Genomic DNA, 17,331 nt, shown 5'->3' on the forward strand with positions numbered 1-17,331 from the left:
AAACATTTTTTTTCCGAAGTGGCGCTATGGCTCAAGGGGTCGAGTGCTAGCCTTGAGCAAAAGAAGCTCAGGGACGATGCCCAGGCCCTGAGTTCAAGCCCCATCACAAACAAAAAATAATAATAATTATAAATAAATAACATTTTTCCAAATGTCTTCAAAACACTGCAAAGTCCTCATATCTGCTTCTGAATTTGATATGTTATAGCAAACCATGTCTTGTCATCTTGGGAACATTCGAGTAATTTGAGAGGGAATGAGAATGAGAAAAACCAAGACAAATAATGCCTTCGTTTTATTATGAATTTCTTCCCCACCTTGCAGGTACTCTATAGGAGGTATTCTAATATGATTCTCTTCATTGCACACTTGGTTCTAGACATCCCTTCAACATTTGCTCAGTGAGTAAGGAAACCTCACGTGTTTGTCCTAAATAGATCTTCCTTTCAATCTGTACATATCCAAGTTTTCCAGAGAGCACACACTGCACAGACCTCCCAAAAATCATCATACCAAATCCGACGCCTCCACCTCATTTCCAGGGCCTCCATCCTGGCCTTGTGCTCTGTGAATGACAGGTGGATTCCTACTTTTCTTCTCCAGTAACTTATGAACCCAGGAGGCCAAGAACTGAGTCTCACCATTTCATGAGTTAAAGACTTAAAGAAAGTTTTAAGAAATTTAGAAATGTAAACAAAGGCAACAAAACATCATAGGTGATTAGTTTATCTGTATACGTCTATGCTTTCATCCTATTCAATTGTTAGGGAAGTTATCCATCATACAGCCAAGGGGAATAGTCTAAAAATGCTAATGTAGTTTTATATGATCAATCAATATGAAGACAGTATTGTTTTATTCAAAACCAAATAAGGCCATGAAGTAATCCTAACTGGTCAGGAGATGGAGATCTAAATAATGGTGATTTTAGACCAATCTAGACAAAAATACATGGAGATCATATCTCCATGAACAAGCCAGGCACAGTGGTTCATGTCTGTTATCCCAGCAACAGTTTGAGAGCTGTCCCAGGCAAAAAGCCCGAGACCAGATCTGAAGAGTAAAGTTGGAAGCATGGCTCACAAGGTAGAGTAATTGCCTCCAAAACATGAAGCACTGAGTTCAAATCCCAGTACTGCCAGAGCTTTTGACATATAAGGATTCTGAAAATATGCTCATAGCATGAATATAAATTTGGATGCAACCATTTCTAAGGATAAATTTTTCAATTTTTATGTCTTTTATAATCACTATGGTATTCAGATGATCTGCTCCTTGACCTGGATAGTACCTTCAAATTTGCTGAGATGCCTGTGATTATTTGCATTCTTCTCCTGAAGGGACTTTACTATTCTTGGCACTTGAAAGTACATCGTTTTGGGCTAGGAATGTGGCTTAGTGGTACAGTGCTTGCCTAGCATGCATGAAGCACTGGGTTCGATTCCTCAGTACCACATAAATAGAAAAGGCCAGAAGTGGCACTATGGCTCAAGTAGTAGAGTGCTGGCCTTGAACAGAAGAGATTCGGGGACAGTTCCCAGGCCCTGAGTTCAAGCCTCAGTACTATGGGGCGAGGAGAGGGAGTCTGCTTTTCCCCGTACGGTTTTGGTCAGGCTTGTTGGAGGCATAGGCAATGTGGGGGCTTTTCAGTGAATCAGCTTACATGGGCTAAATAATCCTAACAATTTTCTACTTTCTCATCCATTCGTCTTTGCTTCTTGTGTTTGAACTTGGGGGTCCGTGATCAGTCCAGATCTTCACATTTTCCCTGTCTGGGCAGAGTTTATGGGAGGCTCTGCAGAAAGCTCACTTTTGGTTTCTCACATGAGACTATCATCTTCAGAATTTCCAAGTTTCAGGTCATCCCAACTTGTAGTTTGTTTTTCAACTGAATAAATGTGGATAGATCATTTGTTTTGTATATACCTTAGTCATTCACTTCAGTATAGGCAAACCAGATTTCCTAATAACCTTTGTCTGTGTTCCTATAATTTGGTCCATAAGATGTGTTAACTGAAGCTCTTATTGGCAAGTGTGTCAGTGATCAACATAGAAGAGTCAGTCACTGTATGTAACAAGCTAGAATCTGAGTGAATCTCCCTGTCATTCACTCATTGTCATAACTGAATGTCATTGCATTTGATTGCAGGAAATGTAAATAGATATCTCCCATCAAAGAGAAATTCAGAAATAAGAATTCAAATACTTGTCAAAAATTTATGTCATAGGAACTAGAATTCCTTTTCCAAGAATTTATCTTGAGAAAAACATATTCCAAAATGTACCTCCAAATCTAGCCACACAAATGTTTATTTCATAGTTATTTATAACAGAAAACTTGGAAAGACTCAAAATGTTCAAATTAACAAAGGAAGATAAATAAATTTTGTTGTACTTAGATAATGACATGCTAAGATGTCATGAAAAAATTATATTCTGAGAACAACGTTGGTGACTTGTAAATGAAAAAGTCACAAAAAAGCATGTAATATAAATACAATGTTTAAGATATGTTCATTGCTAAGATACTGCCACTCAAAGCGCAAGATTTGGTAGGAAGGAATCAGGTATATGGATGGATGGATAGATAGATAAATAGATAGATAGATAGATAGATAGATAGATAGATAGATAGATAGATAGATAGATAGATAGATAGATAGATAGAGATATTGCCACTCAAAGGTCAAGATTTTATATATATATGATTTTTAATATTACTTTTTTTTATTGTGAAAATACCGTACAGAGGGGTTACAATTACATGGGCATATATGATGGTTTTGAAAGATCTGATTCTCAATTTTGTCCACGTGTAACATTGTTCATGATCAACTATGTTACATTCTAATATAGAATATAGAATTCCTTGAGACACAGTATTTTTAAATTGGTGATCCCACCTGTACTGAGAGACCACATTCTAGATTTCAAAATGACATCTTTTATTTGTAAAATGAGCTATTAAAATTCCTGGATAGATTTGTTGTTTCTGTTAGAATATCACCCACATTTGACAGCGGTCTGGTCTAGTTTAAGCCAAGGGCTGGTCACCTATAGGGCTAGAGAGAAATGGCAGGGACTCACCCAAGTTCCCAAGCTTGTGGCTTGTGTACAGGATCCAGGAGGTATTTAAGCTACTAGGGTGGCTTGTATACAGACCTGGGGGGTGTTTTTCCATAGATTCCTGCCCTCAGCAGACCCTGCTGCTACTGCTGGAGAATGACTCTACATCAGGAGGCATGGTCTCTGGATGACCCAGTGGCCATCGAAAGGACCTGGTGTGTCATTTCCAAGTAGGGAAGTTGTCCAGAGGGCAGGGATTAGGCATCGCACAGCAGGGCAGAACTGAAAGTCCCTTTGCCTGTGCCTTGCTCACCCTTTTTCAACACAAACATCAGCCAGCTCACCCATGACTTGGCTGGCAAGAATCCGGACTTGGACTTGCCACCGCCTTCCAGCTGAATGTGGGGTCCTCGCCGAAGTCTTGCAGTCCTGCACTTCCTTCTTGGAACACCAGTTTTGGTCGTTTGTGTCACTGCTTTGGATTGATGATGTTTGGCCAAGGGCTCAGGTCCCACAAATATGAGACGAGATGATAGCTATCATATCTTAATTACAGGCTTCAGTCCTCCCCGGGGACTCTGTGAAATGTCTTTATAAGTACTGGAAGTAATAATTTTATGAAGTGCCTTGCAAGTTAACCATATAAAATTCTGTGGCGAATGGTCTTATTTTCATGGAAATATGAGTATGGTGAAGCTGGGGGAGAGAAACGTTAGGAATGTGAACTGGGACGGACTTTCCTCCAGTGAAGACCATATTTATAGCTGTGAGTTGTAGAAGCAGGAATTTTATCCAAAACACGGTTTTCTTCCATCAACATGTCATCCATTGACTCCAACTTTCTGTTGGAACTGTGCACATCACCGAGGGGTGTCTTTCGATTGCTGAAATCATAGAGATTGGATGGCGTTTGGACAATTAGATTGCCAGGCGCCAGCTACAGGCCATGAAGTGTCATGGATGTTGAGGAGATGGCAGGGAAATAAAGGGACAAAAAGTGCTGCCTTTGAGTTTAGAGACAAGAGGAAAATGAGACAAGCAAAGAAGGCAGGAGTCGTGCTATTGAGAAGAGCAGCTGTTACTCCGCACCTAGGGAAGGAGAAGGAAACAGGTTGCAAAGGGTGATGGGTGCCATAGAAGGCAGTCAGTGTGGGGTGGAGGACGGCACTTCTGCAGGCTGAGTGGTCCAGGTCCATGTGGTGATGAGAAGATACTTCAGACAGGAGGCTCATGAGACAATGGTGGCCCTAACAAGAACAGTGATGTTTGAAAAGTAAGCTAGGTGACGGAAGAAGCCCTCTTCAGGGAAACAGCCCATAGAGAACATGATGATGTCATTGCTAGCTTTGTCCTCAGCCTCCTAAGGGGGAAATGATTCTATCTTTTGCCTATTTTGAATTATCTCTTCAACACAAGGAAATCCTCCAAGGAGACATGTCCTTAAGGGGTCCGTGTGGCAGGGTCCTGCCTTCCCCGAGTTACTGTGGGATTGTGGCTCAACACGTGAATTATGGCAGATATTCCCCCCTCTTTCCCAAGGGGGTATGTTGGCCATTGAGACAAACCTGCTGTTGTTGTTGTTGTCATCGTTGTTGTCATCATTGTTGTCGTCATTGTCATGGTGGCATTGGACCTTGCACTTGCTAAGCACTTGTGAACACTCTACCACTATGATTTCCCCCCCATCCACCTTTTATTTTTTTAACTTTAGTTACTCTTTAAACAGGGCCTTATAGTTTTGCCCAGGGTCAGCCTCGGGTTGTGATCCTCCTATCTTTGGTCTCTCATGAAGCTGCGATGACAAACTCATATTACCACATCTGGCTTATTGAGTGACATGGAATCTCCCTAACTTTTTGTATGGGATGGCTTTGAACTGCAATCTTGCTGATCTTCCACATGGCTAGAATGACAGGCGTGAGCCACTTGCACCCAGAAGAAGCAGGCCTTTTGAAGAGCTCTAGTGTTGAGCATCTTTGATACCCTGGGATAGAATTACTGCAGTGCTGAGTGTCCTAGGCTAGTCAGAAGATCCTGAAGAGTACTGTGCCTCTTGCAGAAGTGCGGGGGATGACTTAACATCTCCCCACGTGGTTCTTGCCTTGCCTGGGTTGGCAGGAACACTGACATCACAACAGTAGCCAGTCACCACACATCCACCACTAGAACTGTGGGCAGCCCTCTCCCTTACACTGGGCAGGCCCCGCGGGCCCCGACTCGCCCCTTTGGATGCTGAATGTCCATGCGGCACCCATTCTGCATCTGTCCTTGCCCTTCTGCACCCTCCTACACCTCTGCTGTGTCTCACCTTGTCTGGTATTCATGCTTCTGATCAGGAAGTTCAATGTTGACTCTCAAGGGAGCAGCTCCCTTACTCAGAGCCTGAAACAAGCACTGTGTAGCTTCAGGCCCCGGTTAAACAAAGGAAGGAGAGCGCAGGAGAGACCTTTCCAGAGAGCACTGCAGTCAGTCTGCTGGCCAGCCTACGTGTTTGGCACTTCCATGAGGACACAGAGGCTGAGCTAAACGAGCAGCTGAAGATACCACCTGTCTTCATCAGCGGAGATCCTGGCCTATCCATGTCTGCCATCACCACAGACATGGCGAGAAGCCACTGGAGGAAAGATTTCTCTCCAGGAAATCTGCAAAGACTTGTACTCAGTTTCATAGGAAGTCTGTCCAGGGCTCTCGAGTTGTGAGACCAGGGCTTCCCTTCACAGTACCCCGCATTCATAGAGATAATTCCAGGCAGACACCACAGAGACATTTGGCTGACGGAGAACAGCCCACAGGTGGCCCTGCATGACCCCAGGAAGGCACAGTTGGGTCACTGCAGGACAGCCAAACTTGCAGGTCATCTGGTTGACCCCAGGAGGATAAGAAACTGAGTCTGCTCTTGCACTGTGACACCTTCCGCTTTTCTCTGGGGTTTCATTGGAGGAGGAGCATAGTGTTCCCAATGGAAAGGCTGACTGGTATAGCCTGAACCTTGCTTGGGCCTAGAGCTCCTTGGTATAAAGCTTGGCACTTATTTGTGTAACAGCTGTTTCTCTCCTATGTTCACTACCTGGAGAAAACACTGGATGAGAAACACTTCAGAGTGGTTTTTCTCCCCTTTGGAGTGATTTTGCTTCCCCTTTGGAGTTCATGTGCGCTAAACTAGCCAATTAAACACTAATTTTCAGAATATAATATGCTGCTGACAAGCCTGAACAGTACATTCTGACTTTTGAAATACAGCAGTTGATGATACCACCTTCCTTCTCCTTAGTTAATGTACAAAGCCTGTCACCATCCCGTGATTATTGAGCATAGTTTGCCATGAACACCTTCCATGCTGGTGTAGGGTTGCTCAGTGGCCCACAAAGGCTGGGAGTAGAAGTAAGTGAGATGATGGATTCTATATCTAGCCCTGCGTTGGCCATGAGAAAGTCATGTGAGATGAGGAAGCTGCCTTCCTGCTTGACTTCCCTGTCTTCATCTGTAAAGGAGGGCTGCTGATGTATTTTCACAGCTCAGGTATTTATGGCTCTAACTCATGAGTTTAACCACAATCTGGTGTCTCTCAGAGTTGTCATTAAAGAGACCTGTCAAGCCTTCACATGGGGAAAATGGAGCACAGACTCTGTAAGGCTAAAAGACTGACAACTGAGCTTTCTACTGCCATTCTGAGAATCACCCTGAATCTGAAAGAAATTGTTGGATTCAAAGAAGCTCCCTAATTACCAGTGCAGAGCTGGAATTAGACAACTCCATTTCTAGTCCCATGGGTACAGCAAACTCACATAGGAGACCAACACTCACAATAAGTAAACAAACAAATAAATAAATATATGTTAATATCATAGAGGGAAAGCCTTATTGTCACTTCATAACTAAAAATAGGACTATAATGTCCCGGGCTTTACTAAAATACATCCTGATGTCCCCTTCATAAGCCCATACATAAACCTCAGGTCAAAAATGAGAAATCAAATCTCCCCCTGGGATTGGCCTCCATATGGAGATACCATTTGAAATCATTAGTTTCCATTTCTCCTTGGAATTTAGGAGCTTCCACAGTAAAAGAGAAGGATCTGAATTTCCAAAGGTGAAGAAATTATTGGTGGTGCTCAGCCATGACATCTATTCTACCAATGCCCATCTAGCCAGTTTGGGAAAGTTAAGAAAGACTCAGGAATTCTGCAGCAACTAAAGAACAGAAGGAAAAAACTCAGTGAAGGGAAGTGTCTCCAGAGACTTGGGGATTTTTCCAAAGCCCAAGAATTAAATTAGGCAAATTCACATGCAAAGGATGACCTGACCTACAAGCATGTTCAGGAAATTAAGCCGGGAGCTATTGGCTCCTTTTCAAGCAGAGTCTAGGCAGAGATTGTTGAGGAGTAAAACACAGCTTGGTGATAAGAGAAACAGGAGCCCCTGTTCTCATGTAGGTAGCTCAGAAGTCTGCTTCTTTGTATGAAGTATAATGAGAAGAACTGGAGTTCCAAATATCAAATGATGAATCAAGAAAGGAAAGGGGGAGTCATACTCACAAAGAGAAAACCAGAGGACTGAACAGAACCAGTGCACAAAGGAACAAACTGCAGAAGGAAAGCAGGGGGTGGGAGAGAAGCAAAAAGTAGTGGCTTTGAGGCAAAGAAGTGAAGTCACAGACTACCTGGTGAGGCAGAAACTGAGGATAAGGAGACGCAGTCACGCAGCCATCCACAGTGATAGCCAGGAGACCAGGGGCTCAACAGAATCAGGGTAAGTCTTTGAGGTCCCATTCTGCTAGGTTCAGAAGTTCCAGAGTGAGCAAAACCCAACTGGAACTACTCAACTGGAATTTATTCCTTAATGATTGACCGAAGGCGTCTGTCCTTAACTCTACTGTTTTGCTTTGGTCCTTCATGCCCAGATGGAGAGAGGAATGGTAATAGCATGCGTCTGCTGTCTTACCACTCTAAAAAGTATCATCAGTCATCAAGAAGAACCCAATCTCATCAAGGGATTGGCTGGGCACAGCGTCTCTCTCCTATAATCCTATCTGTTCTGAAGACAGAGATTAGGAGAATCACAGTTCAATGGCAGCCCAAACAAAAAGAGATTCCTCACCTCTACCAGTAAATAACTGGATGTAGTGGTTTCCATTTGTCATCGCAGCTTGGTGAGAAGTGTGAATAAAAGGATCACTCTCCAGGCTGGCCTGAGCATACATGCAAGACGTTTTTAATAATAATAATGAAAGCTGGTAGTGGCACTGTGGCTCAAGTAGTAGAGTGCTAGCCTTGAGCAAAAAGAGGCTCAAGGACAGTGCCCAGACTGAGTTCAAGCCCCACAACTGACAAAAAAAATAATGAAAGCAAAAATAAGACTGGGTGTGTGGCTCAAGTGATAGAGCACCTGCCTGGCAAGCACAAATCCCATTAAAATCTTATCACCATAAGACAGACAGAGAGAGACAGAGAGAGAGAAAGAGAACAGACCTAAGAAGCAACTGAGCTGGGGATGGAAGTTGTGGGGAGTTGAATTCTCTCAACTGAGCCTGAGTTAGGAAGGTTTGGACAGCAGGATGAGGAACTCTGATAGGAATCAGGTAGTTACAGCTCTTTGCCAAGCCTAACTTCAGCTATAGCCGCCCTTCCAAAGAGAAGAAAACATGAGAAAAAGATGAGCTGAGGATGGGAGATGAGAGTAATGGCCATGGGAGGAACCAGCCCTTTGCTCTCTTTTCTCATCCTTGGAAAGTGTCAAAAGGAATTATCATAATGAATCCTCTCCAAGCCAAAGCCATTTGGCTTCCCAGGGGACAAAGACATTTCCAAGCAAAAGTGTATCCCATCCGACACCTGCCCCTGGTGGACTCGTTAGACTGGAAGTCGGCAAATCTGTACTAGGTCTAGACATGTCTGGAATTGGTCCCACCCTCAGTGGAATAAACCAAATGGTGCTGTTTATGGGAAGGTCTTTGGCCTGGAAGTATCTCCCACTCACCATCTGAAAAGCCAATGTCCAAATACGTTCTTGGATTAGCAAGCAAATATCCCTGAAAGATTGAGGCTAGAGACTAATTTTACATTCAAATCTTAATATGTTAGTTCTCCAGCAGCATATACTGCAGGGTGTTCTTGCAAACTAGCCAAGGGTGCTCTAGAGTTGTTTTGTTTTGTTTTTTTACTCTTTCTTATCCTATACCTCAGCTTCATGGAAGACCAATGGATGTTTCAAGTGAGGCATGTAAACAAAAGAAGAACTTCCTTTACTTCTGGCAGTGTGCATGTAGCATGTGGATCACAGGAAAGAGAGAGCCTGGGAACTTGGCTCTGGAATTAAGGGGTGGGGTGTGAGGGAAGAAAGGGGGGAATGAGAAGGAGATGACCAAATGGAAATGGTGAGATTTATGAACACAGAGCTGGACTCTGTACGCAGAGAGTGTGTCCTTGAAGGAATCATGGGAGATTTCAGGACTCTCCGATCACTCTAACAGCATTCACATTCATAGTTCATGTATTTTTTTTCTTTTTTGCTGTTCAGTAAAATTCTTCAAATAAGGGAAACACTTTCCCTCCACAGATGATTTATTTAGAAATGAAATTTCCAGACAGGCTGATTTTTGCTATACCCGGCTCATCCAGGCCTGTTGTCACTAAGTGTAGGGAAAGGTGACCATTGTGAAACAGATTCTCCTAATCACTGTTGGCCCTCATACAAAGAAGTGCTGGATGATATATAGACATTGTAATGGAAGGCGAATTTTCCCTGGAATTGGCCATAGTTACCTAGCACCAGTAGTCATGTGAAGATTGACTACTTTGTGTGCTCTTTTCAGTAGCACAAGCACAGATTCGGGAAGTATTCCTATGTATTTTATTCAATATGCCTTAAGATCCCATGAAGAACTTAGGCACTGAAATCAGACTGCCTAATATCAATCCCAGCCCTACCAGAGACCACCTGAATAACGTTGGCTGGGCTATTTGGCCTCATGAGTTGGCAGCTTCTCTATTTATAAAATACAATCAAGTAACTCTTAATATCACTGTTGATGATTGAAATGCATGGAAAGTGCTCATCACAGGGAGGAATGGGGGAAAGCCACCATAAACTGCAATACATAGCCTATAAAATTAAGAAAATGAAGAGAAAGGCTAGAGTTAGAAGTGGAACTATGGCTCAAGTGGTAAAATGCGAGCCTTAAGCAAAAACGCTCAGTGACAGCACCTACGCCCTGAGTTGAAGCTCTAAGATTGGCGCCAAAACACACACACACACACGTCCAACTTTCAGGAGGGAACAAATTCAAACATATTGGCTGCATCAGAGACTAAAAGGGTATTTTCAAATTTGAATGTGAATTATTTGAATGTATTCCAACTTGTTTTAAAATTCAGGCAGGACAATTTATATAGTCTACTCAGTCAAGAGGTCATGTTTTGATCTTTGAGGCTCCAAAGAAGAGAGACATCAAACGATACTGTATGGTTGAGTGCGAGCTGCCGGAGGCCATCACTGATGGCTGGATGGAGACACAAACCACGTAAGAATAGTCAGACCAGCAAATGTTAGAGGTGCAAATGCATCTGGAATCGTTTGGAAGTTTTTAAAGATGTAAAAAGATGTTTATTAATCTGTTTTCCTCACCAGTGAACCTATTGCCATGCAGATAATATGCACAATTCTGTGTGTTTTCTTTCAGGGTCTTTCTTCCCTGAGTTCAAGCCCTCAGAAACAGTCTTTAAAATCGTATTTTGGCTCGGATACCTAAACAGTTGTATCAACCCCATCATCTACCCGTGCTCCAGCCAAGAATTCAAAAAGGCCTTCCAGAACGTCTTAAGAATCCAGTGTCTACGTAGAAGGCAGTCTTCCAAGCATGCCCTGGGCTACACTCTGCATGCCCCCAGCCACACCCCGGAAGGGCAGCACAAGGACATGGTTCGAATCCCCGTGGGATCCGGAGAGACCTTCTATAAGATCTCCAAGACCGACGGGGTCTGCGAATGGAAGTTTCTCTCTTCCATGCCGCATGGATCTTCTAGGATTACAGTGCCAAAGGACCAATCAGCCTGCACCACAGCCCGGGTGAGAAGTAAAAGCTTTTTGCAGGTCTGCTGCTGTGTGGGGCCCTCGACCCCCAGCCTTGGCGAAAACCACCAGATTCCCACCATAAAGATCCACACCATCTCCCTCAGTGAAAATGGGGAGGAAGTCTAGAGGATGGGACAGGTCAGAGAGAAGAAGGATGCCAGGTTAACACACACACACACACACACACACACACACACACACACACACACTTCCTACTTGTAATGCCAGGTCACCCTTCCTGGAGGAGGACCATCCACTGAGTGGACAAACTGGGCCTGGAGATGGAGAGGGGATGTAACTGGTCAAGCAGCAGTAGCACCTAGGGATGGGGTGGGATGTTTCCCAACACTCACAGTGACCGTAGACAGCCTGTCTCTGCATCTGAACACCCCTTCCCACATTGGCCATCCTTCCAAGCCTGCCTTCCATGACTGACCCTTCCCATGGAAATCACCACGGGAAGCAGAATTCCGTACACAACCCAAAAGACTATAAATATAGGATTATGATTTCCTCGTGACTATTTTGAGCACACATGTTTTCTCGATGGAAGTGGGGGGGATTTTATTTTCAGGCTAACCCTACTGACAGCCACATTTGACATGTGTGAAGAGAGGCTATAGAAAGAAGAGCTATAAGATGGTGACAGATATCCTGGCACACTGCTTTAAGAATGAGCTTTTAAACTGCACCACTTCCAGTAGGTCCAGTGGCTCCACATGGGTAACACTGGACTGCGAGATTTACCTCCTCTGGTTGCCTAGGCTGACTCCCACTCCATGTCCCCTATACATAAGACTAAAGGACACTGGCCTCAGAGTGAGACCATGGAGCATTCTGGAGCTTGTGGGTCTGGACATCATGAACAAAATGACTTAAAAAATAAAAAGATGGCAGAGTGAGGCTTGCTTTTACAAAGTAAGGACTTTGAATAGTTCCAAATTCAGAAAGAAAGTTTCTTCTATCATCTGTTTCATGATCAAGAGGTTCAGGTGGGTGGGGTGGGTGCTAAGAGGGAGGCTTTGTACTTCACAAACTTTTTGAGATGTGGCTTAGAAAGGCCTTTCTTAAACTACTTTCCCTTTTCTAGAACTCCATTAAGGAAATCCAGAGAGCTTATAATTTTTTATTTATTTATTTTGGTTGGTCATGGGGCTTGAACTCTGGGCCTGGGCACTGTTCCTCAGCTCTTCAGGTCAAGGCTAGTGCTCTACCACTTGAGCCACTGCACCACTTCTGGTTTTCTGATGGTTTATTGGAGATAAGAGTCTCACGGACTTTCCTGCCCAGGATGGCTTTGAACTGTGATCCTCAGGTCTCAGTCTCCTCAGTAGGAGCTTATAATATTTTGAAATGCAAAATACACTTCTTTTTGCCTGCCTGTTGCAAAATGGACGAGGTTCACCTGTGGCAGGCTGTAATGAGTCCTAAGATCCAGTACAGCCTGGCCTGCAAGACACACTGGTGTTCAGTTTTGCATGCACACTGATTGAGTGCCAAGAGCTGCCCAAATAGGGGTTCTCAACATTTTTGACAGAATCCCCATTTTTTTCTGGTGGGACATCCCACCATGCCACAGCTAGTCCTACTTTATCCAGAACTTGAAAATGTGTTACTCTGTGCTTTCTATATACCAAGTTTTGACAGACCTTATTTAACTCAGATTGTTACTAATGATGACAATGGAACTCTAAAAAAATTTCAAGTATGCCTGTCACTCAACAATAAGAATTTAAAATAGGTGTTATGTTTTTTATATCATTCCTGACAAGAATCACTGGTCCAAAATTGACTATCTCTGTGTCCCCTTCATCCATTTACATAACTTCCTCTAAGGATTCCAAATCAGATTGAAATAATGTATGTGACCTTCAAAGCGAAGGTCCTGACTCAAAAACTTGCCCTCCTTCCCTGCTGCAAGTATTCCTTCTCTTAAATTTTTCTAAAAGACAAAACCTTTTCTATGTTGCAGTGGAATCTGAGTTTGCATGTGTATTTGGGTTCTGTGGTAGTTTGTCTTTGGACTGTGAATATGGCTGCTTTCTTAGCCGTTTCTCTGGACAGTGACTTTGTGTTGGTCAGATGGATAGCTTTGTATGCAGAACTTGGATTTTGGCGCTGAGAAGCTGGCTGGCCTTTAGGTGCTTTGGACTCTCTGCATGTCCCCTAACAGCTCTACCAGGTGTGTGTGTGCAGAAAGACATCTATGGAAAAAGTGAATATGGCCGAGGTGGTGGGCATGACTGTAATCCTAGTTACTCAGGAGCAAGGGGAGGGGAATTGCTGGCCAAAACTTTTGTGGGCAAAAGTTCAAAATCTTATTTGAAAAAAAAAAAGGCTAAAACAGAAAAAGAACTGGGAGTGTGCTCAAGAAGTAGTGGAGGGGTAAGGGAGGGTAGAGAGGAAAGGAAAAGAAAGTAATAGAACGGAAAAGCAAGGGAAGGGAAGAGAAGGAAGTGAGCATACAAACCTGACTTGCCTTGGCAGGAAGGATGAACTTCATAGTTGAGAACCAGCTCTTTCAGGAACTGAATTTGAAAATATGGCTTTTGACCCAGGCTTCCCTTAAAGGGAGGCACTGCCTTGTGGCAAGAATGGACACCCTTTGTCTTCAGCAAAGTAACACAATGTGACTCCCTGTTTGTGATGATCTTTAAACACTTTCATGGATGAAACGTAAATTTTACAAATAGAACATGTTTACAAGTATCGAAAGCTAGTGCTAATGCCACCTTCTAATCAAAATACACAACTAGAAAATCTTTTGGTCATCAAAAACATGACGATTGTATCCATGTAAAGTTATCCACAAATAATTGTCTGGTACCCACAGCTCCACTGCCCCTGCCTCAAGGGTGGCAAACTTGTAACATGGTCTCCCCCACCAGCTTGCTACTGGCTGGAAACATGCCAGTTTTATAAGAGATTGATAATGTCACCCAAGACTTAGTGACAAACTGAGATGAACAGTGTAAATATGGAGCTGCTGTTTGCCCATCCACAAAAACTTCTACCTTTACGCATGCCAGAAACTCTCTAAAATGGGTACAGCTAAACAAGGGATTGTCATATTTATTCTCACATGTTTACAGCTTCTATTGGGAGCTTGAGGAATTTTCCCTGAGGAGTCATGGTTAAAATGTCTCCTCTAATGTCTTCTAAAAAGCAGTTGCTCTGGGATTGTCTAAGTATCACACAAGTCCATGTGACATTATAGGGTGGGCCAAAGATGGAGATTATTCTGTGATCCTAATTGTATGCATTAAGGACCTTAAATCTCTTAAATCTCAAAAACTTCCCCCAGGCTATAGCAAAGGTTCCGGAGTAGCATTTCATCCTTCAGTTTTCTTTCTTCCACCTCTCTCCTGGCTCATCCAAAACGACCTTGGTCATCACTCCAAGTACCCCATATTCTTCAAAATACTGGGACTTCTGACTCCCTCATCTCTCTCTCTCTCTTGCATTGGTCTGTCCATGACAGACTGTCATATTGGAATGCATAAATACTCTCTTTCCTGGTAGGTCCTAGCATATGTCAGGGCTGGCTGGTGCTAAACCTCTAGCAATTCTTCTATTTTTGTTTCAGAAATGAAAATCTGATGGTTGAGACAAGTTAAGGGCTTTCCTAAGGCCAGGGAGGATCCGTGACTGAAACCTTGGGTGTCCCTGTCTCCTCGAGTGCGTGTTTTCCGTGGCATTCCTGCCTTAGGCACTGTGAGGGGCAAGCCCTCTCACTTTGTGTTCAAAGGACAACAACTCACACCCAAACTGAAAATGGCTTGTTCCTTGAGATGTACTTACAATCAGCTTTGGCACATATGCTACCAAATCTCCAACTCAGCCAGAACCAAGACCAGATAATCATTGCAAAGATTGGTGTCTACAATTGTAGCTATCAGAGTGCACAACGATTTCAGGGGACGGCGGTCCAGAAGGTGACTACGGCCTTCCAAGAAGGGCAAATGAAATTGGAAGAATGCAGAGAAGGCTGCATCGGCCGTGAACGGCAAACACGAAGGTGGGTAGGACACTCACTGGGTGATGTGTTACTGACTGCCACTGACCACTGAATCCTTAGAAAATGCATCCATTCAAGATTAAACACAAATGATACAGCATCACTCACTCATTCACCTGTATTGCAACAGTTTTGTTTGGGGATAGAAGGGAAGAGATGATAGGTTTTTCCCCAGGAGTTGCAGAGAATGTACCAAGCATACGGTTTTCCTGGATGCCTTTGGGAGAAGAGTGCAGAATGTTGATCTCCTGGTTGCCAGATACCTGGGAAGTCTTTGAAAATGACGAGTTGCTACTTGTAGGCAGCCTCCACTTGCTTCTGGATCCCCTTTCAAAGTAAAAGCTACATGTTCCGTTCAACTTGGCTGCCCAAGCATTGGCAACGTGAACCATCAGGCGGTCCTTTTGGTTTCACACTCTTCAGGGTGACGGTCTGGAAGTGAGAACATTCTAGAAACTGCTTAGGCTGGTAATTGTTCACTCTTTAATCACAGCTGACAGACACCCTCAATTGCTTCTGGGAGTAGTTCTGCTTAGGTTCTCTTGCCGAAAAGAAAGAAGGAAAATGATGCTGCCTCTCGTATGTGAGTATTTGTTGACTTGATAAAAGAGATTAGAGCTTGGCTCATCAGCAAAGGGAAAGGGAAACTCTCTAAGCAAAAGTTGGGGTGACACAAAAAGAAGGCACAGGAGGCAATACTCACTGGTCACTGATCTCTTTTGCACTACTAGGACTTTTAGCCAAGAAGGCACCTGTGCGCAGCTCCAGCCCAGCTGGAACACTTTGCCTCTGCCCCACGTCCACAACTCTGCAGGGCAACGGCAGCAATGGCCTCTGACCCTCCAAGGCCCCCGCCAGCGGAGTGAATGGAGATGACGGTGATGAAGGAACAAGTTAGGATTTCAGCAAAGGATGCAGTGTGACCACCAGCATGCGCCTTCAAGTTCCCAGATGCAAACGCCACGCGGGTAGGCTGAGGGCCAATCCCATCTTCTCTGTGCAGGAAAGTGTCCTTGCTTCCTCAGTGGGTTAGGAATACTCCCCGCCTGCCAAGAATGCTGTGGGAGTGGCCTGTGGAGAGAAAAGAGGGTTGGAGGTGCGGCTCACGTGGTAGAACACCAGCCAATGAATGAAAACAAGGAGAGAGAGAGAGAAAAAACCAAAGATGTAGCTCAAAGCAGGGCAGTATAGGAATGCTTTGCTTCAAATGATACACCAGGAGCTGTGCCAAAAAAGCACAATAATTACTTTGCCTTTCATATGGCTCAGGAGTTAAGACATTATTCTCTTTCTTTCTCTGTTGCTCTCTCTCTTTCCCTCTCTCTCTCTCCCTCTATCTGTCTCTTTCTCTGTCTCTCTCTCCATATCATACTCAGTATAGCCACATTGTAAGGTAGAAGTGATTATTGCTAAATTATGAAAAATCAGTCTTAATTAGATTTAGAAAAACTTCAAGCAAATTTATACTGCATCTGGAAAAAATATGCTAATAGCCCTGACTTATTAAATAGACTGAATACAGGAGATGCATTCAAATGGGAGATAGCTGAGAAGCTAAGTCAGAAATCCCTACCTGAGTTTAATGTTCCCATCTATTGCTGAAATTTTGGCTATCTCGGGTCTTCCCTGCATGGTGTAAGGAGGACAGGATTATTGCCTATTCTTGGTGCACAGAGAAGTGGAAGGAGGGGGCTTGAGGATTTCTTAGAATACTCGATCTTTGCAGCTGATTCCTTTTTCTGTGACACCCCAGTGTCCCTGCAGATCCACTATATTTCTTACCTCTCTGGCTTCTCTAGCTTGCTGTTTCGTCTCTAGTCTGTAATTCCAGCTCAGTTTGCACCTTCTCTCCTGTTCCCTTGGTCAGCAGTTGCACAGTGCACATTTCATCCATGCTTCTTGCCTTAGCGAGCAGACAGGCACACATCATTCTAGTTCTTTCTCCCTTGATAAGCCACCACAGAGCCAGAAAAGCAGGTGGGGCAGAAGGCTATTTGTCTGCTCCAATGGGTGACATGTGAAGCAAAAACCAGCTGTGACAATCACCTCAGAGTCCTCAGAAACACAAAGGTCCCAAAGGGAATTTCAAGAATATTCTTTCTGGAATGTTCAAGCCTGTGAGTTGTTGTGCACACCCTGACCAGCAGCGAGCTACCTCCCTGCACTGGCCTCGCACT

The 17,331-nt window shown here is 43.8% G+C and overlaps 1 protein-coding gene across 2 annotated transcripts in view; it reads left to right on the forward strand.

Annotated features, from left to right (window-relative positions):
• Adra1a (adrenoceptor alpha 1A) overlaps positions 1 to 15,901 on the forward strand; it is a 68,849-nt gene extending 52,948 nt beyond the window's left edge. The window contains exons 2-3 of one of the 2 annotated variants that reach the window (XM_042697862.1): positions 10,745 to 11,130; positions 15,886 to 15,901. In XM_042697862.1, the coding sequence (XP_042553796.1) occupies positions 10,745 to 11,130; positions 15,886 to 15,894 (395 nt within the window). In that variant the 3' untranslated portion in view covers positions 15,895 to 15,901. Of the gene's footprint in view, positions 1 to 10,744; positions 11,465 to 15,885 lie in introns of those variants that run through there. The other variant, XM_042697861.1, reaches the window with a different exon arrangement.
• Positions 15,902 to 17,331: the final 1,430 nt, after the last annotated feature.

The sequence above is a fragment of the Dipodomys spectabilis genome, unplaced genomic scaffold (genome assembly GCF_019054845.1).
Source record: "Dipodomys spectabilis isolate Male_0828 unplaced genomic scaffold, ASM1905484v1 ptg000229l, whole genome shotgun sequence".
Classification (NCBI taxonomy): Eukaryota; Metazoa; Chordata; class Mammalia; order Rodentia; family Heteromyidae; genus Dipodomys; species Dipodomys spectabilis.